This window comes from Euleptes europaea, chromosome 10 (assembly GCF_029931775.1).
Source record: "Euleptes europaea isolate rEulEur1 chromosome 10, rEulEur1.hap1, whole genome shotgun sequence".
Classification (NCBI taxonomy): domain Eukaryota; kingdom Metazoa; phylum Chordata; class Lepidosauria; order Squamata; family Sphaerodactylidae; genus Euleptes; species Euleptes europaea.
Window position 1 is genome coordinate 48204083 of NC_079321.1, and position 24565 is coordinate 48228647.

At 39.8% G+C, this 24565-nt stretch overlaps 1 protein-coding gene across 1 annotated transcript in view; it reads left to right on the forward strand.

The window, feature by feature from the left end:
- Positions 1-24565, forward strand: part of SENP6 (SUMO specific peptidase 6) — a 65385-nt gene that overhangs the window by 5458 nt on the left and 35362 nt on the right. The window contains exons 2-6 of the mRNA XM_056856307.1: positions 6462-6555; positions 9212-9275; positions 12880-13022; positions 14341-14442; positions 18555-18575. Of these exons, the coding sequence (XP_056712285.1) occupies positions 12997-13022; positions 14341-14442; positions 18555-18575 (149 nt within the window). The 5' untranslated portion in view covers positions 6462-6555; positions 9212-9275; positions 12880-12996. The remainder of the gene's footprint in view (positions 1-6461; positions 6556-9211; positions 9276-12879; positions 13023-14340; positions 14443-18554; positions 18576-24565) is intronic.

Here is a 24565-nt window from a genome sequence, read left to right on the forward strand (position 1 = left end):
GAAAATGGTTTCTAAAAAGTGAAATATTAGTTATACTGTATTTGAAACAATGATTTTGTGATGAAAATGCAACAAAATGTATAGAAGAGTAATTTGGCTCTGATATCAAGCTAGCCTAATAAATGTAAACCTTCAAGGGAGGGGATTCCATGCTCTTTGGTGGTTTGCCCAGTTTTTCTCGCTAGATCTGCCTGTCAGTACTTATATGAGGCTGAAGCTACCTCAGCTGCAAAATTACCTTTTTCTGTGAAAGAAGCAAGTACAATATCTAGTGTCAAGTACCTGACCACTGCACAGCAGCTGTATTTGTATGGCCAAGATGGTTGTCTGAATCTGTATACTGTAGTTATCATGCTTCCTGGCTTCTTAGTGAGACTTTTTTCTTTTTGTGGAATAGCTTTTTGTGAGAGCAGTGAATTCCTAAGGAGAGTTACTCCAGTCTAAGCCCATTTCAGTGGGCTTAGACTCGAGTAACTCCCCTTAGGAATGCACTGTTAAGTGTAGTAAAGTCTTGCAGACATTTGTGCCCTCTTCTCTTTAAATTGTGGGGAAAGTGCTGACTTCAGAACATTCCAGCATAAGTTCTTGGGAATATTCCTACACTCTTAAAAGTTTGGAGCGGTCTATGGGTACTTTGTATTCTTGTTCTATTATAGTGGTACTGTGCATTATACAGGTTCCAGTATCTTACAAGTTATTATATGATTGATATTCTGTTGGTAGTTATTACAATGTTGTATACAATCCAGTGTTTGAGTTGAAGAAGTAAGAGATGCCTCTAAAGGAAAAAGATAACTGATGACAATGAGATAGCAGCAGCTTCATTTATTCCAAATCTTGTTCCTGAGGTCAGTTTATACATATGAATTATTCAGAAGTATTCAGGAGGGCATTTCCATAAAGGAATTAGAACTGTAGTAGGATGGAACAATTTAGAAAGGTGTTTTTATAAGAGAATTACAGTCTACTGAAGTTTCTATTGTAGATGTTGGCCATTTATGCAGGGGTAAGTTGCATTAGGTTTGCTGGAGTAAATTTATGTAATGAAGAAATCACCAGTGAAAGTGCAGACCTTCAGAGTCCCTCCTCCCTGAAAATGCTACTCTGTAATTGGCTGTAGGTTTTTAAAAAATACATCACTAGCACTGGTTACTGCTGAAGCCTGTAGAGCTCCTGGCTTCGTGTAGCCTTCACCTCGTTCAGCGCCCACTTGTTCCTGCCCCGGTTACAAGAAAGGGGGAATTCTCCAAAAGAGAGCCGCAGCGGGGTTTTTTTCTTTCCTGGTGCTATTTAGTGATAAAGCGATAAAATATTAATAATTTTACTGTTGTATCGATAAATAGCACTGGGAAAGGGGGAAAAACGCTGCGGCTTCCTGCCCCGTGGCCACCACTGTTGCGTTCAGTTTTGCCTTCCTTCCTTCCTTTTTTTAAAAAAAATATTTTCATTATTTTTATAACATAAAACAAAACATAAAAAGAAAAGTACAAACCTATACCATCAATATACATAGTAAAACTTCATTATATAATATAACAATCAAAGTATCATAAAAACCCACCACCCACCTTAACATGTGTCCCATCACCATTATGGTCGACTTCCGGAGAAGTGTCTAAGCAGTTTAAAATTTAACATATTTTCAACAATTTATTTTTCTAAATTATATCTATAACTCGTTCACTATAGTAGTAAAATTCATTTTCGCCATTTTATCCCAGTATGCAAAGGCCTTTGACCATGTCATTTTAAATTCTTCCAAATCCTTCCCATGAAGGGAATCTGTTAGTTTGGCCATCCGCATAGATGTCCATAATTTCTCTCTCCAGTCTTTAATTAGAGGTCTATTTACTTGCTTCCAGGATTTAGCTATCGTAACTCTTGCCAAACTATATTGACATGTGACTCTAACACTTTTATTCATATTTTCCTTGGGAATTCCCAATAAACAAAAAGCAGGTTCCATTTTTACTTTAGTATTAATCAAATTACAAGTTTCTTTCAATACTTTTCTCCAAAATTGTTTAATCTTTTTACATACCCACCAGACATGCATAACTGTTCCTTTTTCCCTTTCACATTTCCAACATAAGTCCGTCATTCCTGATTTCATTTTACTTATCATCACTGGTGTAATATACCATCTATAAAACATCTTGTATAAATTCTCTCTTATTTCATTAGTAATTGTAAATTTAAATTCTTTTTTCCAAAGCCTCTCCCATACCTCCAAATTAATATTATAACCTAAGTCCTTCATCCACTTTACCATCACTGGTTTTATCCTTTCTTGTTCTACATTTATTTGTATTAACAATTTATATACCCTCGCTTATATACCTTTATTTCCTTTATTTAATGCTAATTCCAACTTAGATTTATTTCTATCAAATCCCACTGATTTATCTTTTTTAAATATATCCTTTAATTTATAATACATAATCCAATCATTAATATTAAGCTCTTCTCTAAGTTTAAGGGACCACTCCCCTTAACTACATTTTGTAATCTGTCTATAATTACCTATATCTAAATTAAGCTGTTTACCTCTCTTCATAAATGCTTCTACTGGATTTATCCATCCAGGAGTTCTAACTTCCAAAGAATTCTTATATCTTTTCCAAACTTGAAATAAACTAGCTCTGATAATATGATTATTAAAATCTTTATTTACTTTATATTTTTCATACTATAAATATGCATGCCATCCAAATCGTAAATTAAATCCTTCCAATTCAAGTAATCTGGGATTCTCTAATAGAATCCAGTTTTTTAACCATTCAAAACAAGATGCTTCATAGTACATTCTCAAATCTGGCAGACCCAGGCCCCCTGTTTCTGTTAATTCTATTAAATTATTATATGCTATCCTGTGTCTGTCTTTCCCCCATATTGCCTTCCTTCCAATGGGCAGGCAGCAGCAAGTACTCAGCAAGGTGAAGGCTACACAAAGCCAGGAGCTCCGTGGGTTTTACTGGGGTCTCAAGCCTTGATTCTCCTCTTCCTCCCACCGCCGCTGCCTCTCCCTGGCTTGCACCCCCCCACCCTTGCTGGCTTGCGCTGTGGTGCCTGTGTGAGAGAGGAGGCAGGCAGGTGGGGAAAAGCAACCTCCCTTTCTTCAGCTTAAGGCTGGGAAGGAGGAGGAGGAGGACTGGGAGGAGAAAGGGGAATGGATGGGGGCGGGAAGGGCAGGGAAGATAAATCTGAAGCTGCAGTTATTCAGAGGAATTGCCTGGATTAGCTTTGCTTTGAAACTGAGGCAAAATTAAAAATCATGATAAAAGAGGTTTCAGATACCGAGGGATAACTGCGTGGTGGCTGTGAGGTGGCCCCTGAAAGACGGACAAATCATGAATAACTCAAAAGATGCTCCGGGCAGTTCCATGGGGATTGCACAGCTAATAACCAAGCATAAATAGACATCATCTTTTACTGAATTATCTCAAACTTTTTTGGACTACTACCCCCCCTCGCCAGCTCCATAAGCTCATCCCCAGTGCCCCACCCTATAAAACCCTACTCTGTAAAAAGATTTATTCAGAATACCTGTTTGCACAGCCAACTAAGGAAGAGAACAGTAAAATTCAAAACAGTCAACATTAATTGCACTATTATTCAAAATCCAGTTAAAACTTTTCAGTTTAATTTATTCAAAAATATTGATGAACTTGAACCAGTGAAACCAGCTTTTCAAAGTCTGATAGTCATTTAGCAAGAATGTTAGGTACCACATTTAGTAACTACTTCTCTGTTCAGTAAATTCTTAATGCAGTGGATGGATGAAGTGATACCAGTTTCCCAAAGTCTTGTTTAAAGTCACTCGGCAGGAGTCTAAGGGCGAAAACGCATGGTCGCTTTAGCCTCCTTATTATTCCCTGTTTCAGCCAGGATCGAACGCACGTTAGGCGAAATGCATGCATTCGATCCTGGCTAAATCCAGGCTGAAACGGAATAAAGGAGGCTAAAGTGACCGTGCGTTTTTTCCCTAAATTACCACATTCAGTAATCTGGAGTCCATTTCTTTGCTTGGAGAAAAGTTGGATGACCACACTAAAACCATATTCCACCAAATATGATGTTCAAAATGCAACAAAGAGCTATCAGAAATGTCCTTTTGTAATCAAAATTCTTGGAACAATTTCTTAAACTTTGGCTTCAGCTCAATGTAATTTGGTAGCTCATTTAGTTCTTCCTCTGCTACTCAAGCTTCCTCAAATCTGAAAATGGATTTATTACCCAAATTTCAACCAAAAGATCCTCAAATCCCTTAGTCATATCTTCATGCAGCATATCCAAATGGTCACAAAAACTTGCAGATCATCATCTTGCATCCCACCTTTCTTTTCTAGCTCAGACAGGCTTGGAAATTGGTGTAGCTTGCAATGGCCCACAGGATGTTTGAATGGAGTTAATTTTGAAATGAACATAGAAATGACAGGTTTGACCTTAATAAGATTGACCTCATTTCCTTGCAACTGCAAAATTCATTTACTTGAACTTTGCAAATAGTTCTGATAATCAAGCAGTGTCATGCCTGATCTCTGAGTTTATCACTGAGTAAAGCATTTGTGTCTTCAAACAGCCCATTCCTGAAGGGGTGTGTGGATCTGCGGTGGCCGGGAGTGGTGCAGCCACACTGCCTCCTCAGAGGCTTCCTGGCTGCCGCGGAGGGGAGAAAGGCATTTTAAAAAATAAAGGGGGAAATGATCCATAGTGAACAGTGAGGATGCACCACCCGAAAAGGTGGTGCAGCCCCGCCACCGCTCAAGGGGGTGTTCCCGGGGCAAGAGGGCTATGGAACCTGCCTAAAGGCAGCTTCACCCTTCTGTGATAAGGTGGCACCTACGCCGTTGGGGGGGTACACTGGCTCCTAAGGAGCTTCGCCCCCCTTCAGAAATGCCCCCCAAAAAACTCCACAACAGTGTCAAAAAGGTCGTAAAAGCATCTCACACAGTTGCCTTTGGATAGCCAACCAATTTGAGTATGAAGAAACAAATATTCATCATTCCCAACACTGAACTCCCAGAATAGTTGATCATTGGGCTTTAATTTTATTCACTGCAATAATGACAGTGCTTCATGACTTGTGCAGGGGATCAGTGAGGGTAGCGACCAGTCATTGATGGTGCTTAATAATTTGCAGAATTTGTGTCTTTGAAGAACTACTTAACAATGTGAAATATTGACTCTTCTTTAATATCTGTTCTTTGTTGCCTTGCAAGTAACTCTTGAGCCAAACTTTCATTTTTAGAAAGCACAAGTAAATGAGAAGCAAAGATTCATTGGTTGGCAAAGTTGACTCATCTAGCTGTAATGCAAATTCTGTTCTTAGTATGTTGTACAGTGTATCTTTCCACATTTTCAGCCTTTTCTTGGCTCTCTGTGCTGCTGGTGCTGCTGCTCTTCAGGCTTTTTATGTTGCTGCAGATCTCTGGAGCTGCAGCTCTCTTGAGGTTCCTTCTCAGGTCATTCTGCCTCAGGCCCAGATGGCTTCTGTCTCCTTTTCCCTCCTCAGAACCTCTTTTTTTCCCTCAGAGCTCTCCTACACCTCCCTCTTAGGCATAAAATACTTCCCCCCCCTGCAATAGAGGGCCAAACCCACAAGATTAGGCATATATAAAATATTAATATTGGGTAGGCTGTGATTAAAAAACCACTTATAGCTAAAAAGCGCTCTTCGTAATCAACAGGTTCCATAACGGAACACAGGAAAATAAATACCACTCTATTATGTTAAGGACTTAACAGCAAAAAATTGAAAAATGGCAAAGAGACAGAAACACTTGTGGTGACAACAGCTTCTCAAAATGCAGCATACTGGTCCAACTAGAGCTCTGGTGGCGTATTTACAAGAAGGTGAAGAGTTGGTTTTTATATGCCGACTTTCTCCACTACTTAAGGAAAACTCAAACCGGCTTACAATCACCTTTCCCTCCCCACAACAGATACCATGTGAGGTAGGTGGGGCTGAGAGAGCTCTAATAGAGTTGTGATTTGCCCAGGGTCATCCAGCTGGCCTCATGTGGAGGAGTGGGGAAACAAATCCAGTTCACCAGATTAGCCTCTGCCACTCATGAGGAGGAGAGGGGAATCAAACCTGGTTCTCCAGATCTGACTCCACCACTCCAAACCACCGCTCTTAACCACTACACCACGCTGGCATCAGCACTATGCAGAGGCAGAAACTTAGTGCCATCTGCCAGCATGGTGTCATAGCCTGATCAATTGTTAAAAAGTGAACAATATGGTTAAAATGGCCCACCTCCAGCGCCCCCTTGCCTCTTAGCGTATATATCAATTTACATGCTGAAACATAAAACAGTTCAACAATCAAGTTGTTGTTTAAACAGAGTTGCTCTCTATTAGCTTAATAATTGAGATTGTTAAATGTTAAGTTTATCCTCTTTCTATGCTTTGATTAACTTAAGGCCAAAAATGATCCTAACTTATTTTCATTTCAGCTTTGGAAAAATCACAGTCCAAGCGGGATGGTGGCTTTAAAAATAATTGGAGCTTTGAGCATTCAGAAGAAAGTGAAGGAGATGCAGAGAAAGAGTAAGGACATTTTAAACTAGGGAATTGAAAGTATAACTGTGGTCAGTTATAATAATGCATTAGTAAATTGATGAGTCCCTTCCTAGAATTCTGATTTTCTAATGTAAGTGCTATGAGTGTGTCATGTACACCTGTGATATTAATGCACATTTATCATGAGTGGTACTTATTTCCCAAAGATGCTGCTGATACTTATTCCAGAAACAATTGTTAGGGTAAACATATTAAGAAAATGCACAGAGTTGGATCCTGTTACTCCGTTATACACACACAACACAAAAACAGCTTTTAAGTGTTCATAGGTATCAGCTCTTCAAATTTACATCAGCCCAATAATGGAATCCTATACAGAGTTATTCCAGTCTAATCCCACTGATTTCCATATATTCATCGTCTAGAACAGAAATACAAGTTTGTTTGCTTTTTTAACTCCGTTTCTTAACTGAAATGATGACAATATTCCAAATGATGACAATATTCTTTCTGTGCCTGTAAAAGGGGCAGCTGCTGTTAAGAGTTAATAAAAGAAGAGCCCTGCTGGATCAGGTCCACCTAGTCCAGAGTACTGGCCAACCAGTTACTACGGCGGGCCTGCACCAGGGCACAGGGGCCAGGGCTTTCCCCTGGTATTGCCTCCTGGCACTGATATTCAGAGGTTTACTGCCTCTAAATATGGAGGTGCTCTTTAGTCATCATGGCTAGTAGCCACTGATAGAGCAGTCCTTTATGAGGTTTAGTGTTTGAAGGAACTCTTGGCTCCAAATGCCTAGCCCCAAAGACTTCTACCATTTTAGTGACATGACATTCTTTAAAACATCTTCAAGAAACTTGTGCAGGTTGTATGATGCACCTTCAGTTCTGAAATGTATTATTGTTGGCATAATTGCTGGGTGAATGTTTGCTGTCATAAAAGATCATAAGAGGATCATACGTTCAGTGCTAAGAAATGATAGATTTTCATTTTATACTAGATTATTTTTTTAAAAAGAAAATGTTGTTACAGTTGATACTATTAAATCCAGTGTTGTGTCATTATTCACACTGCATTTATGCAGTAATTGGCCAGGATTTGTTTTTAAATGCCATGTGCGCCCCTTGACTGAGTCCTTTTGTAGTATGGGGTCCTATGCTGAAAGGTATCTTGATCCTCATGAATGCCCTGGTGAGGGCATAGGAGGAACTGTGGGAAGGAGGAGCTCAAAGTCCAGACAGATATACAGAAATAAGCTTGCTCTTTTTTGGATATCAGCCAGTAGATCACTCCTGTTTTTCATACTTCCTCTTCTGATGTATATTTTTCAGGCTAATCCCTATCTCATTGTGCTACTTCCCTCTTCCCCTCTTGTGCACAACTTCAGAACTATTAAAAATCTCAGTTGTTGTTATTTAGTGTCCTCTAGTATCAGACATGTCCGAGCAGGGGACACTCCCATTTTTCTAGGTGTAATGCATAGCATAAGGAGGCCCGTGGCACAGAGTGGTAAGCTGCAGTACTGCAATCCAAGCTCTGCTCACGACCTGAGTTCTATCCCAACGGAAGTTGGTTTCAGGTAGCCGGCTCAAGGTTGACTCAGCCTTCCTTCCGAGTTCGGTAAAATGAGTACCCAGCTTGCTGGGGGTAAAGGGAAGATGATTGGGGAAGGCACCCCATGGGTCAGGAATGACCTTTACCTTTAATGCATAGCATGGTGCTAGGAAAACATGGTAACAGGCACAGCCTTCAGCATAGTATCTACACAGTATACAACAACTGGTTAGCTGCCGCACATTAATTTTTGAGTTTGTGGTACCAACTAGTCTGAAGAGAACCGTGCTCATGGGATTTAGCACTAAATATTTCATGTTGTTAAACCATCAACAAATTAACATGGTTGCAAAATTATTTTCAGGTCTCTATTGTGAATCAGCTTCCATTATGTGCTTACACAGGACAAACAACTTCCTTGTATTTAAACATGCCTTGACAAATTTTCTTTGGCTCTAGGAATGAGCCCAAACACTTGAGAGCCAGGCTCATTTTTCAGTCATCGGGGTTTTGTGTTTCAGTGACAATTAAACTCTTCAGTTTCTTGTAATTCTGTTAAAGCTATGGCAAATGTGTTGTAGTGTATACATAAACATAGTGCTAACCATGGTTGTCATTGTGACAACAAAAAGGTAGCCTCTAACCCTCACCTAACTTCTCCCGAATTTTTCATAATTCCATTATTACTTTTAAAAGCTCCATTTAAATTGAATCTTGGAGCCAGTATAGAAAGCAGCTGCTTAAGAAATGAATTCATCCACCACCGGTGAAAGGTGTAAAGCTAAGTTAGCATATAACATATAATGGTAAGAACTTCAAGCACATTTATTTTTGTGTCATACAACAAACAATTCTGATGCAAAATAATAAATAAGTTTTGTATTTAGAGTGAGAAATACTGAGAGAAACTACAATAATAAAATCATTGCTGAAAATACTAGGGACCACAGTGAAATTCCTAGGTGCCATGGCGTTCTGGCACCTGGGATCTGTCCTAAAATAAAATCCATAGAAAAAAGGACTTATGAAGCCTTCATGTACTCAAGTAGTTTGCATATTCTCACCGGTTTGATAAACAATTGTCTTTCCCTTTTATAATGGATTTTTCTCTCCTGTTTTTCAACTGTTTAGTGAAGCATATCTGCTGAGCATCGATGAGAGCGATGGATCCTGCAGTCCCAGTGATGAAAAGAAAGTGAGTATTTGTATTAATCCTCTTATGTGATTCAATATACATACACGAGATAACATATTCGATGCTTCATCCTAAGTGCAACAGTTTGGGGAATATCTCTTCTAAAGTTCCAGTATGTTGTGATGCAGACCCTTCATGTGCATGTTCTTTATAACTTTTTAAAAAAATCTAACATGCCTTTAAAGTTGCATTGAGTACACAAAGCTGCCTCATGCACATAAAGTATGTACCCCACCACTAAGGCACAGCTTCAGTATTCTTCGCTTTCCACAGTGTACTCATTTGACCTCAGTTCTGAATCCACAAGAGCTAACTCTTGTGTATTGTGTGTTCCTTTAAAAAACAAGCAAACAAAAACTCTGGCAAGTAGAATTACTTTGCTGGTTCTGGACCAGTTATACACATATGTATGGGGTCTTGGATGGCAAAACACTTAGAAACAGTGAAGAGTGTTTATATGCATTGTGATTATATGCATTGTGGTGTAGCTCCACCCTTACATGAGCACACTTTATTTCAATGCAGGAATATGATTTAATATTAACTCATTTGTAAAGGGTATTGTTGAAAAGGCTCTTAGATAAACTAATACAATTTAGACTTATAAAATATACCAAATTCCAATAGGTTGCACAGACAATGCATTCTAACAAAAAAGAAGTTAAAATTAAAAATTGCACAAAAAGTGATTTTATAGGTTTTAATGTGTCAAGTATTTCTTGTATGTTTGCCTTTTTTTAGTTTCTGGCTTTGAGCATCTTTCCTCCATATTTTTAGCAAGACAGTTCATCTTTCCTCTGTGGGGAAAAATCTGTAGATAACATTTTTAAGTTTGGTATGATTAATGATAATTTACTTTTCATTTTTTCTTATGTAAAGCTTTCTGTAATTGTCTCTTATGCGGTGTCCAATCCACTGCTGCTACTACTAGAGTACTTTAGAGAGTCTCATTTGAGTAAATAAAGTATCTGTGAAGCAGTTAACGGATTGTTTACAGTGCAGATATTATGCTCTAGTCTAGGCCATGCTTGTTACTTTGTTTCCCTAGAACCTATGCATTACTCATGTGTTCTACATTGGGCTGCCTTTGAATACTATCTGGAAATTTCAGGTGTTGCAAAATGAAGGGGGCCCATTTACTATTGGGCTGTGCCTGTTGGAACCATGTTACAGTATCCTGAAGTCCCTTTGCTGGTTGTCTACTTGAATCTGGGTCCAATTTAAGATGCTGGTGCCTACCTTTAAAGACCTTCATGACCAGGGGGAGGGGAACATCCTTGGAGGACCAATTTTCCCAATATGAATCCATGTGCTAGTTACATTCCACAGCAGCTTCTCCTAGTGTCCACCTTGCTTTTGAAGATGCAGTCGGTGATAGCCCGGCCTTTTGTGTTGCTGCCTCACTGTTATGAAATAGCCTTCTGGAGAGGCTGCAAGGCAGCATCAGTTAAACAAGATTAAGGGGCAGCTTGGATGGACATTGGCTTAATTGTTATAATGGTCTGTTTTAGTTTTAATTACCTGATTTTAACTGTGTGTTAATTTTTAATAATATTTTCTATGTTCTTTATTGTCACCACTTTGGGTCCGGAGAAAGGTGAGGTATACAAATGGCCTAGAGCCAGCACCTCTTTTATGTTGCTCCTTAGGGTCCCCTGTCACATTAGCAGTAATGTTTTTGGGAGCATTTTGTTTTTCACTAGGAGAAGGGAGGGGAGAAACGCATGTTCTGCTGATGGAATCTCGCCTTCCATCAGCAGAAATTTCCATGGGTTCCAAGCTTGTCATCTAAAGATACTGGGTTGGATCCTGAAATCCAGGTTCCAGAAAAATTTATTCCTCGGATTGAGAGACCTTTGTGTGTGATAGTTCCCTTCTAGTCCCTTGAAGTTCACCCCAGCTGGCAACAGCTGGCAAGCAGCCAAGTGATCTAGGTTCATCAGGCTGAGTGGGATTATGAAGGCAACCCATGCTTTCCTTTGTGATTCCTTTGTTGTCCCCCAAAAGCCTCAAGAGTGTTGGGGTGCCCCTTGCGTAATTGCTGACACCAGCTCCTTTGTATACTCTGCTCAAATACCTGTTTGGCATCGGGTCAACAAAACCAGGAGAAACTGGTAACATGGAGAGCAGCCTGACTTTGGGTAGGAAAACTGATGGTCTTAATTCCTTAAACAGACAAAAGGTTTACTCATTACTAAAAGGTTTACTCATTACTCCTTGATATAAGTATTCAGGCTACAAAGTTGGAATACAGTCTCTCACCCACCCCCACCCCCGCCTTTTGCAGGCTGATTTTAGCCCTCTCTTCTTGCATCAGAGGTGGCATGTTCAATCTGCTCCCTGGGGCTTGACATTTTTTGTTTGTTTTTGTTTTGGCTGTCAAGTCTCAAGGCAAGAGATGCACAGAGGTGGTTTGCCATTGCCTGCCTCTGCGCATCAGCCTTAGACTTCCAAATACTATCCAGAGTTGACCCTGCTTAGTTTCCAAGATCTGATGAGATCAAGCTAGTGTGGGCTATCCGGGTCAGGGCAGGCTCTCTTTAGTCCACTAAAAGCCCCTGGGCAGCAACCTTGAGTATTGCATTAGTGTACTTTAGTGCTTTACCCTCAGGATATAAAAATACACTGATCTGGTCTCTGGTGACATCTTCAGACCTGTTGTCTCCAAATGCCACGCATTCTTAGCCACCTTCCATAAACCCTCTTTCCTGGGTGAGCCATTTGTCTGGTTTTATGACCGGAGGCTTCACAGAGTAGGAAGTAGTCTGTTAAGGTGAATCATGCTCTTTTTCATAAGTGTATGCACTAGCGGCAGTGGGAAGAGAGAAGGGGGTGAAGTTTTCTTTGAGCAGAGCTCCACTCATGTAGTAGGCTAGAAGGAGGATCTCGTTCCTTCCCCCCCCTTACAGCCACCAAAGTGGGATTGCTGTTAGTACACACAAGTCCCTGGACCTCAGGAATAAACTTTCCCAGGACTGGAAATGGTGGGAGGGGAGGGTGAGGAAGATCCCGGACCATCAGTTCTTTCTGCTGGTTTGTAGGATCCAAACCTCTGTTTTTCTCACATTCAGGCTAGTGACATGAGATTGAATCTGCTGTGAATTCTAGTTCTAGCCTGGAATTTTAGAAAGCCCGTTCACTTGACATTTCCCCAGTGTCTAGAGTAGCAAGATGTTCAGAGTGGTTTTCTAGGCTATCTATTGCTACTATCATCCTATGGGATGGTACTTGCTGAAAGGACATTAAAAGATGACAGCTAAAATGTTAGGCTGTAAGATTATTATATGTGGCCCAGACTGTGCATGTGAGAAAGTTTTTATTAACTTTCAGTCCTCCTTTTTTAAGATACATAATATTTTAATTCTTGATTTGAGATGTATAAATCACTTCCAACAACTAGTCACAGAATTCATGTTTTAAGTTGTTCTAGGTATATCTCAGTCAAAAGATTTTGATTCTCAGTCTTATGTGCCAGTGCTTCTGTTTGGTGACACTAAAGCACATCACATTGAAAATTGGATTGAGACCATTGTAATGCTTGAGAAATTAATAGATATGTAACGTATAATGTATTCGTTTTAAAGTTGTAATTATTTTATTGCAGTCATTACGTTGCCGCTCAGGAGCTATTGGCACCAGAGGAGATCCCATAAGAACATATACTAGACGAGGCAAAATTGAAGCTTCTAGAATTTTTAAAGGAAACTCGATTGGTCTCCACATGCTGGGGAGCAGCAAGAAAATGAGGTGCTTTGCTTTCAGATGTAGTAAAAACTGCTGAATCTATCTTTTTTGGGGGGGAAATGCTGGTAATTCTTACAAGATGTTTGCACTTTGCTGATCATAGCGATTAACATTTCATTTATAATGCTCAAATGGTCTTGTGGCCTAAGATCTGCTGTTATGTGACTGGAGGTTTTAAATTTTGTTGCACCATGAGTGTTTTTAAAAAGTCTGCAATATTCTGGTCACCTGAGGCCAGACTGGTGGCAGTTTTCAGCTGCATATTCATGGCCCCCAAGTCCATCAGAGTGATCAGCAAACATCCGTGTTGTTAGGAAAAAAGTGTTTGTTTGAGGCTATTTCTGACACCATTTTCTTTAGTCATACACTAAGACTAGGGTTAAAGATGTAAAGTTTCCAGAAATTTGGGAGTTGCAGGGGAGGGGTAGGAAGGGGAAATATCTTTTTGTCAGGCCTGGCCCCAATGTGTCCTCCCTCAAAGGTGAATGTATCTTGGAAGGGTGCCTGCCCCTCCTCCTGCCTTTTACTGACAGAAACCAAGGCTTTAAGGTTGGCAGTACTGTTAATTAAAGGTACAGATGCTACTTCCATTATTTTGGGTTTTTAAATCCTGTGTTTGTTTTTTAGATTTCAATTTTTTTGCCATACTAGAGCTTTTTTAAGGTTTGTGGAAAGGTGTTTTGTCTGTTCATGACTCCATACTTTGGAGTTAAGTATCCACAGATTTGGCCACATTGGTAACTACATATATTGATAATATTAAAATGCAGAGGGTTGGCTGTAGATATTTAAACACAACTTCATAATATGGAGTTGATTCCTAAAAATAGAGCATATGCTCTATTTGTACTGGGTACAAAAGGTTGGATTTGGTTGGATCTGCCAAAGAAGAGTTCACAGAAGGAGTTGATGGAAAGGATCTTTTCCCTTCCTCAAGCAGCTGGGCATTTGTTGGAAGAGAAAAGAAGTGATTGTACTTGATTTGCCTTTTCCTTTGCATCAACCCATCCTGTGGTTTTGCTTGATATGCTTTGCTGATCTCAAGAATTTCAGAACAAATGGCTTGGGTAAGGGTAAAATAGTGAAAGATCCCCTTCATCCGTTTCTTCTGGTGAGGTCTTCCAATTGATCCATCTCATTGACGTTTCTGCCCACAGATGTTGACTGGGCTATTGCTGGCTAACTAGAAAATTCAGTGATATTTGGGTGATATATTTGAAGCCCTTATTCAGCTGTTGCTTTGAAGAGCGAAGAGTACTTTCTAATACTTGCTTGATGAGAATAGTAACACTTTTCCTATCCCATTTTTATTTGTTTGCAGTGAAAATGCTCAGACTATATCTTGTCCTGGAACTGTAGTACATGGTAGACGTTTTCAACATGCTCATGCACAAACACCTGTAGTAAAAACAGCAGCACAAAGGTAAAATGTAAATGACCAATTACGTTTTTCTCTTCTTAAAAACCTTTCTGTATTCTAGGGGTGTTCTGTGCAGCAGAAACTTTAAATCGTTGTATAATAAATTTACATATGAAACAACTTATTATGGTCTCATATCCTTTTACGGATGAAATTTCTGGTGTTGTGGTAAACATTGCTTTTCAAAAGTAAGTGATCTTTTAAATGGAACCCTATCCTTCCAAGGGTAAGTTTAGAGGATGAGATAGTAGCAATGGGTACTGATCCTCCCTAGTGCTAGGGCCTGCTTGAATCACAGCAGGAGTGGGCAAAACCTGATATTTTCATTGTGTCCCTCCATTTAAAAGGTTTGGGGGCCCTGTTCTTGAAGTTTCCTTGGTATTAAATACACTGAGAAAAACAATTATTAAGGAAATCTCTTCATCGAAGGAGTTATTTAAAGGACCTCCTTGACTATTTTTGTTAATTCTGAGGTAAATATGAATTGAAAGCTGCCAGCTCTCAATTTAAATTTAACCTAGCACCAGGAAATTGAGTGGTGAGGTGATGTGTGCTAATTATCCCTGGGCCTTCAAATGAGAAGTAGCTCAAGTCTGCCTCCTCAAAAGCATTTGCTCTTTCCTGGTGCAAAAAGCAGTCTGTACGACCTGTCTCGACTTCCTCTAGTTTTAAAAAGCTTTGAGAGGGAACTATCGTAACCTTTTCAGATACGGAAAGTATGGAGGAGTGGGGTAATGAAATCAGACTGCAGCGAACAGGAACCAAAAGAGGCAGTAGAGATAAAAATGAATTGCACAGGATGATTCTCTTCAGTTATTTTGAAATTAAAAAATGGCTACCAGAAAATAAGATCCTTCCCAAAGATTTTACGCATTGCAGAAACTGGACTTCTGTTCTTCAGCTATCTTTTACTGTGCACATGTAAGCAGGCTATGGGGTATTTCAAATCAAATAAATAATATGTTGTGCTTCAGTTTAGTTATATGAAATCCAATCAAAAGAGAACAAGGAGGAAAATGGACAAAACTAATATAACGGAAGTAAAGGGTTAATTTCAGTATATTTACTTCCTGAAGGAAAATTCCTTTCTTTTAATTTTGGCATTGAATTTAAAAGCTTCATATGCGGTGGTAACGGAAAGTGTTATACTGTTGAGGAAATATTTCTCTCCTTTGTAGAGTGGAAAGTAATTAAGTTTTCAGAATTGATGTGCTAGTCCTGGTTTTCAGTGTTGTAGTCCCAAGAGCTTAGAATTGTTGAATTTAGGCAGCAACAGTCATTTTCCAAATCAAATTAGCCAGGATAGAAGTTGGTTAGAGAATAAAAGACTCTGGAAGATGGAAATTAGGTGGCAGTTCAGGTGACCACATTTGGGGTCTTGGCTCCTTTACTCTTGTGTCCTTTCCCCCCTTTATGTCCTACTTTGTTACCGGCAGTTCAGTTACTGCTTGGTGAGTTGTGCGTTGTGGTGGCTTCATAGATACTCTCCCCTATGAAGTTTGGCCCTGTTGAGGAACCTTGGAAAATGTTTAGATTTCTCCCGGAAACAAAAAGTGCTAGAGACGTACTGACCATTGCTATTCTTGTACGTGGTTTGCCTTTTTTTTGTTCCCTGCCTTTCATTGCCTTGATTGAATCCTGACTGTTGGGTGATACTATGTTGAATTTCGTCCTGAATTTTAGCTGGAAGCTAAAGACAATTCTGATTCTCTGCATTAGCTGTAGCTAAAAATCTCTTTATACCATGCTTTTAATAGTCTGCTTCTTGCCTTATTTTCTGGGATAAACCATGGCCTTGGAAATAGTTCTGAGGTTTCTTTTCCACTAAATTGGAAATGCTTTTGAATAGTTTCCAAATATCATGTGAAAAAGGAGGACCAATTGTAAATCTTGATTTGCATTGAGTCCAGACATCCACAATCAGTAAACTCATAAGAACATAAGAAGAGCCCTGCTGGATCAAACCAGTGGTCCATCTAGTCCAGCATCCTGTCTCACACAGCGGCCAACCAGTTCCTCTGGAGGTCCAACAACAGGGCATAGATAATGAGGCCTTCCCCCTCCAGGCACTGGTATTCAGAAATTTACTGCCTCTGAACTTGGAGGCTATCTCTAATCAACATGGCTAGTAGCCACTGATAGACCTATCCTCCATGAATCTGTCCAATCCCCCTTTTAAGATGTCAGTGGACATCACTACATCCTTTGGCAGTGAATTCCACATTTTAATCACTGGCTGTGTGTATAAAGAGGTATTTCCTTTGTCTGCTGTGAATCTACTGCCTTTCACCTTCATTGGATGCCCTTGAGTTCTAGTATTTTGAGGGAGGGAGAAAAAGTTCTCTGTAAACTCTTTCCACCCCGTGCATAATTTTATAAACATATATCATGTCCTACTTAGTTGCCTTTTTCTAAACTGAAAAGTCCCAGAGCCTTCAGCCTTTCCTCATAGGGAGGGTACTCCAACCCCTTGATCATCTTAGTTGCCTTCTTCTGTACTTTTTCCAGTTCTGTGATGTCCTTTTTGAGATATGGGGACCAGAACTGCACACATTATTCCAAATGAGGCTACAGCATAGATCTGTGTGGGGGCATTATAATAATGGCCATTTTATTTTCAGTCCCTTTTCTAATAATCCCCAATGTAGAGTTTGCCTTTTTCACCACTGCAGCACACTAGGTTGACACTTTCATTGAGCTATCCACTACAACCCCAAAATCTTTTCCGCTCTGTCTCAGCTGGTCCAGATTCCATTAGCAAATACTCAAAATTGGGATTTTTTGTTCCAACATACGTCACTTTACATTTACCAATACTGAACTTCATTTATCACATTGTTGCCCACTCACCCAATTTATGGAGATCCTCCTGAAACTCTTCACAGTCATTCTGGGTTTTCACCATCCTAAAGAAGTTGGTGTCATTTGCAAACTTGGCCACTATATTGCTCGCCCCTAGTTCCCGATCATTTATGAACAAATTAAATACCAATCATGGTGGGACCCCATTGCTTACTTCACTCCATTGTGAGAACTGTCCATTTATTTCTGCTCTTTGCTCCCTGTCATTTTCTTCAATAATCTTTCTTCAGTAAGCTTTTGTGTGGTTATCCTACAGTGTTCATTGTTGCTAGTTTGGTAAAATGTGCTCGAGGCTTCCATTGTTAAGGAATGTCTATCAGTTGGGAATCGCAGCTGGAAAATACTGTGTATTGGAATTATGTTTCAGGGCTATATAATGATGTGGAGGCTCCACTAGCTTAGTGGATTATTTTTAATAAAAGCAATTTAAGTTATCATTTCGATAATAAAGCCCAACTGAAATAATTTTCCATGTACTTAAGAAAAGTGCTTACTGTTGGTTGATATAATTGTTTATAAATAAATGGCCTGTGTATTACTTTAGGAAAGTACTCCAGAATGGTTTCTGGTGCCTTCCAATACTTTTATTTTAATATTCTAACTTTTCATCGTTGCACAATAGCCAATTAGCAGTTATTAAATTATTGAAAGGAGAGAGTGAGTCTTCAGAGGAAATAGCCTGAGTGCCCAAATTTATTTATTTTGTATGTCACACCTCCCCAGCCAAAGTCGGGCTCGGGGCAGCTCACACCATGGGTAACAACAATAGTAAACCACATACAATATATTTAAAACAATAACATAATAATAATAATAATAATACATAGTGGGCTTTTTTAGCTGTAGAGACTATTGGGTATAAAGTAATACTAAGCTGTGTATGCCACAGTTTTTTAAAAACATTACACCAGTAGAGCACTGAAATTTATCTATTTCTTCTGACATGCCTTTGACAGGGGATCAAGTTAATAACTGATGATAGGTTTAAAGAAATGTAAGCATTTATTAGCCAAAATAAGTGAAGATTTCCTTCCTTTTTGGGGGGAAGGGATTCAGGTATTCATTTTAAGCATAAAAGTATTTAGAGCTGCTTATAATTTGGATTCAATTCAATGAGTTCAATTTGGATTTAAATACTATTTCAAGAAGTAAATGTGGGGTTTAAATATCCAGAACTATTTTTAAAGCTCTATTAATGTTCTACATGTGAAGGGCTTTGCATCTTATTATATTTTTCTCTTTCGTATTTTAAGCAATCTGGATCGAAAAGAAAGGTAAGCTCAATAATGGTAAATAAGCACCATAATAAGAATTTTATTGGACTGATGGATTTACATGTGCTCGGAAAGTCTAGTTCTAAGCTTTATTGTTGGACTTACTTGGTGTTACATTCAGCTTGGACTAGAATGGCACAAGTGTGGACATACAGGTATGCGGAGTACAATTGTACCTTGAATGCTTGTCTGTGGTGGAGAAATGTGCCTCCATTTTTGCCTGGTTAAAGTAGAGAAGTATCAACCAGGACAAACATTTTGGGGAGGAGAGGGAACTCTGGAAGGAAGGAATGTTGGATGTCTTTACTTCTTCTAGCCAAGGTCCAGCTGGGGTTTATTAGCAGTGGAGCCCCTAGAATGGCACATTTAACTAGTAGGTGGCTGAAAAATTGCCTGTCTTGTTGGTAGGTAACTTGACTAGTAACTCTGTTTGGTATTATTCTCATTTTGTTTTTGGGGGAGGGCTGCAGTTATCTGTCAGAATTATTCTTATACTTGGGTGCTGCCCTAAACTTTGTGGGTTTGATCTACCTATGGGAATACTTCTTTCCTCCTGTCTATTAAGATTAACAGGGAAGATTCTTGTTGAGGATGAGGTGTCAACCAGAGGACTAAATGAGCAGGCCTAACCTATTATGTTTTAGAAAGAAGATAAAGATTGCTTCTTATTGAGAAAACTGTTAATGTTGAATTTGTAACTGGAAAGAGTTCAGAATGTAATTGTAAATGAATGTATGTGGTGCTTTACATTTTTTATAATTCAGTTGCTTTTTCTTAGCGTGTGTTATAGAGGATCTATAATAGTATAAACTAAAGTGGTATTAGTGTTATTTAAAAGATTGCACAGTTTCATACATACTGATATATTTTTAAAATAGAAATTTTGATCTCACAAACTAAAATGCATGCTGCAGTATAAAAACGTCAAGGTTTACCAGTTGTTTTTAGAACTATTTTGCATAACCTTCAGAAAGGGACTTGTGAGTATCCTGTTTTTCTAGCTTGCCTGATTCATGATTAGCTACAAAAACTGACAGAATTCTGAATTTGAGTAAAGATTCAAATTTAAAATTTGCTAGTTGTTGAAGTGCTACAGAGTTTATGAACTTAGTTTTATGGAGCTGTAAGACTGTTCTAGAATTTTTTTTCTAGATATTGTTTTTTCCCTAATAGAGCAGAAATATTTATGAGGGTCTACTTGGGGCTTTTTCATGAAATAGTACTACTAATAAAATTTATTGTTAAATTCTCAACTGCAGCCAATCTAATAAATTATTCGATTGGCTGCAGTTGTACAAGGTTGGCTACGACCAAGCGTATATATATAGAAGTGTATGTTTGACAAATACATTGAATAACTTATTTTTTTACCTTGTATATTTGTTCTTTGGATGTCAAATGGTTTATTTCTTTTTATTCATTTTATTAGGATTGTCCTTGTCCACTCATTCATGAACACAAGTCAATGTCACACAATTTTGTTCTATTGTGAATGTATCCAGACAGTTTGTTCAGCATTAGAAGATTTTGCCCAGAAGCTTTGTTAAATAGTCTGAACTAAAATTTCAGTACAAGTCCCTACGAGAAAAACATGTATGCATGATGCGTACTAACAAAATAACTTGAACAAAATTTGTTCAAAGGCATACAGTTTTATATATTACTGTGTATTTGGGTATACATGTATATTATAAGCAGTGTGGTGGTGTTGATTGTGGAGGGGTAAAGCTATGCTGCATTTAGGCAGACTTAAGATGCTTTGTATATTTCAGATATATTCAGACTTCTGCAAATATTTCAAATGTAACAGTGTAATTTATTCTCCTCTGTCCCCTTCCGCTCATTCTGAGGGTGGTGTGGCTGAGGCAATGGAGAACTTTGACAAAGCTTTGGGCAGCTTTAGTTTCAAGGAGGATGACAACCTCCTAAAGGTAAAGGTCCCCTGTGCAAGCACCGGGTCATTCCTGACCCATGGGGTAACATCACATTCCAACATTTCCTAGGAGACTTTCTTTACGGCAGGGATGGGGAACCTCAGGTCCGTGGGCCGTTTGTGGCCCCTGAGGACATTTTTGTGGCCCTCGGGAGCTCCGGGGCCCTGCCACGGAGGCGCATCGCTGCCCTCCCCGAGGCTGTTCCTGGGTCCGCGCCTTGTGAGGGCGCTGTGGCACCCTTTGGCCCTCCTCTCGCCGACTGTCGGCTGTTGAACGCCAAGATGGGGGGGAAGAGGCCCGTGGCTCCCGACGGCAGAGCATGCGCGCGGGAGCCGATCAGGATTCGGGGCCTTTTGTGGGCTCTTGGGGGGGGGAGGCTAGGGCCTGGTCGCGCGGGGCCAGCGTGTGCAGGTGTGTGTGGGGGAAGGCTTTTCTCTCTTTTCTTTTTTTCTGTCACTCTCCTTTCTCTCCCTCTTTCTCCCGTTTTTTCTCTTTCTTTGTCTGTCTCCCTTTGTCCTTTTCTTTCTTTCTCCCCTCCCTCCATTTCTTTCTCCCTTTCTCTCTCTTTCTCCCTCCCTCCCTTTTCCTCTTTCTCTGTTTTCTTTCCTTCCTCCCTTTCCTCCCTTCCTTCCCTGCGGATTGACCGCGGGCTGCGCCCCCCTGACGCCTCGTTTGCACCACCGCTGGCTGCCCTCCCGCCTGGGAGGAGGAGGAGCGGGGGCACCCTCCAGGCCTTCTCTGCATGTTTTCCCCTGGGGTTGCCAACCTCCAGGTGGTGGCTGGAGACCTGGCAACCCTAGCCTCACCCCCCGCCCCCCCCCCGCTGGGAAATCTACACCTAGTATGGCCCCGAATGATGTTATAAATGTGAAAATGGCCCTTGGCAGGAAAAAGGTTTCCCCACCCCTGGTTTATGGGGTGGTTTGCCAGTGCCTTCCTCAGTCCTTTCCTTTACCCCCAGCAAGCTGGGTACTCATTTTACCGACCTCGGAAGGATGGAAGGCTGAGTCAACTTAGAGCTGGCTACCTGAAACCAACTTCCATTGGGAGTGAACTCAGGCTGTGAGCAGAGCTTGGACTGCAGTACTGCAGCTTACCACTCTGCACCACGGGGCTCTCTGTGACGACCTCCTACTTCTCTCAAAAACTGTGCGTCTTTCGGAAGGCAGACGTTCTCCTAGTTCTAACCTACCCTGTTCAACAGGGATTCATCTAGTGAACCCAACAATCCAACCTAGTCAATGGTAAGGAATACATAAAGCCCAGCATAATTCAGGTATTTACAGGTGCAAGCCTGACAGGCTGGGGAGCAACCTTTCAGGGAAGATATGCATAAGGGACCTGGAATCATGTGCAGAGGAAGATGAGCATCAAACTTGAGATCAGAGCAATAAAATTGATTCTAGTCAGGTTCCTGGATGTGATCAGGAACAATCATGTCTAAAGAAGAATATCTCTGTGAAAGCCCACATAAACAGGGCAGGTCTATGTCATTCAACCTAGTACAGAGACTGCACAGATCATGGGTTGTTCAGAATTGAATCTCAAGTCCATATCAGCAGAGCACATCAAGGGCCAGCAAAATGTGCTAGCAGACTGGCTTAGCTGACAACAATGAATGGTCTCTGAAGATGGAGATCCTCCTTCCGATTGGGAATCGAGAGGTGGACCTCTTTGTCTCAGACCTCAATCACTGTGTGCCCAGGTTCTTCTCCAGGTTCCAGGTGGTAGAACCTGGAGAAGAAACAAATGCTCTCATGACCTCATGGCCACCACGTCTTCTTTATGCCTTTCCACCTATTCCACTAATACCAAAGATGATCAGGAAACTGAGAAAAGAGAAAGCAACCCATATACACCCTGGTTTTCAGCATTAGTGGAGCTATCTATAGAAGATCCTTGGCAGATTCCAATCTATCTTGAAATGCTTCAACAAGGCCCACTGTGACACTCAGACCCAGCATGGCTACACCTGACTACACAGAAATAAAAAGGGAAATACTTTTAAGGCTAGGCAGTTCTACAGGGGTCACGAGCCCCATGCTACCCTCTAGAAGAGTTTCTGCATTGAGAATTTATAGCTCTTGATGGAAGGTGTATTCCAGATGGTGCAAACAAAAGCACCTAGATGGATTTGTCCCACATTACTCCAAATCCTGGAGTTCTTGCAAGATGGCTGTGACCAAAAATTGAAGGCCAATATGCTTCGCAGACAAGCAGCAGGTGATGGGTGCTTGATATCCAGACACCCTCACATAGTTTGGCTTCTCAGTGGAGTTACCCATGTGAACCCTCTAGTTGTCCATAATTTCCTTCTTGGTGACTACACGTAGTCCTGTCGATGCTCACTCAGCTTTTGGATGTCCCATGTCAAGAACAAGAAAGGAACATTGACACTTTCTGTGAGGGTTCCTTTTGCTCTGAGGAAGGAAGAGCATTTTGTCCCCACCCTGATTTATAGGAGGGATTACGAACTGTTTTCCCCCCATATTATTGATTTCTTGTTTCTTTTCCTGACTCGTTTCCTAAACGTTGAATGGCTTACTTAGTATTTTCATGTAGATACTTTGGGAGTTACCAAACTCAGGAAAATGGGTGGCTCTGTTCTGGAGGCAAGAATTTTAATCCTGCCTCCTTGTTGGATGGATGGAAATCACCTACATCAAGAAGCCCTCCCTTCCTCAGGGCAGAATGACCCTTTACAGAAAGTGCTGGTGTTCCTTTCTGTGGTACTTTTGAATCGTAGTGCAATTGAATCAAATGAGTAATTTGAGTTATCCAACTTATTTATTTATTAGAATTTGAGTTGCTTTTCTACTTCAGATACTCAGTAATATACAACAATCACTTAAATCAAAACAGTATGTCATATGTCAAAGGTTAACAGAGAAACATACACAAAGGAAGGAACAGACATACTTAATGCAGTTAATTAAGAAAAAAATTAATAGAACTGTCCAGACACTGGAGAAGTAACTGTTACCTATGAAAGTACCTGTTTAAATAGATCAAACTGTGTGCTTATTGTAGTTTAGGTAGGGGAAAACACAGTTTTAGGACTACCCCTCTTATCCCCTTACTGCTAGGTAAATAAAAAAGGCAAAACACAGCCTTCTGTTTTTTGTTTGATATTTCTGTTAGCCATTCTTGGTTTTATCAATGAAAACAGCTATAATGGAAGTGGAATACTCAAACACGTGTTAATGATAGTTATGTGATTTACATATCTTTGTGTGATTTTATTACTTCTTATTTCTATTCGCTATATCTTTTGTAATGCCTGAAGATGCCATACAAAAGTGTATGGATTGTACTTGGCATATTGTAATACTATAGGTAAAGCAGAAAAATGCAATATCAATAGGGTAATTTTGATGTAACACTGTAAAGTTTGAACACCTGTGTGCAGTAAGCAAAACTAAAACCACAAGTAAATTTTACTCCTGAATAACCTAAAGGATATGTGTTAAAGGGGAAAACAACACCCACTGGAAGATATAAATAAACTAGACTACAAAATGTAAAAACATGCTTAAAAAGTTACATTACCAAGTTTTACTTTCAATAGTAGTAGGAACAGGGCAAAATATTTATATTTCTAATAACATCTAAGTAATTGTCACTGTTATCTTGAGGTGAACATTTGGTTGTAAAACATTTACAGTAACGTTGAAAACCTAGCACTTGGATGGCTTTGCTTCATAATCGTTGAAGTTTGCAACTCAACAGCTTGGACTGAGCTACTTTATAAGCAACTGCAAAGTGTGCCCCTTTTCATACATTGTTTAAATCGTTGTCGTTCCCCACCCCCCAAAAGTAGTAAACAGTCTTTCTGCTATGCTTTACCTCAGCTCTGTGGCGCTAAATAATGTGTTCATTTATAATCAGAAAAAAAATGTGTATGCAACTGCTGAAAATCTTCAGAGACTGTTAATAAATTGAAAAAAATAGGTTAAAATATGCTCAACTTCATTTTAAATGTATTGAACTGAACAGAGTTCTGAACTGAAATCTGTTTGATTACATTCAGATTGTATGGATATGTAGACTGATTTC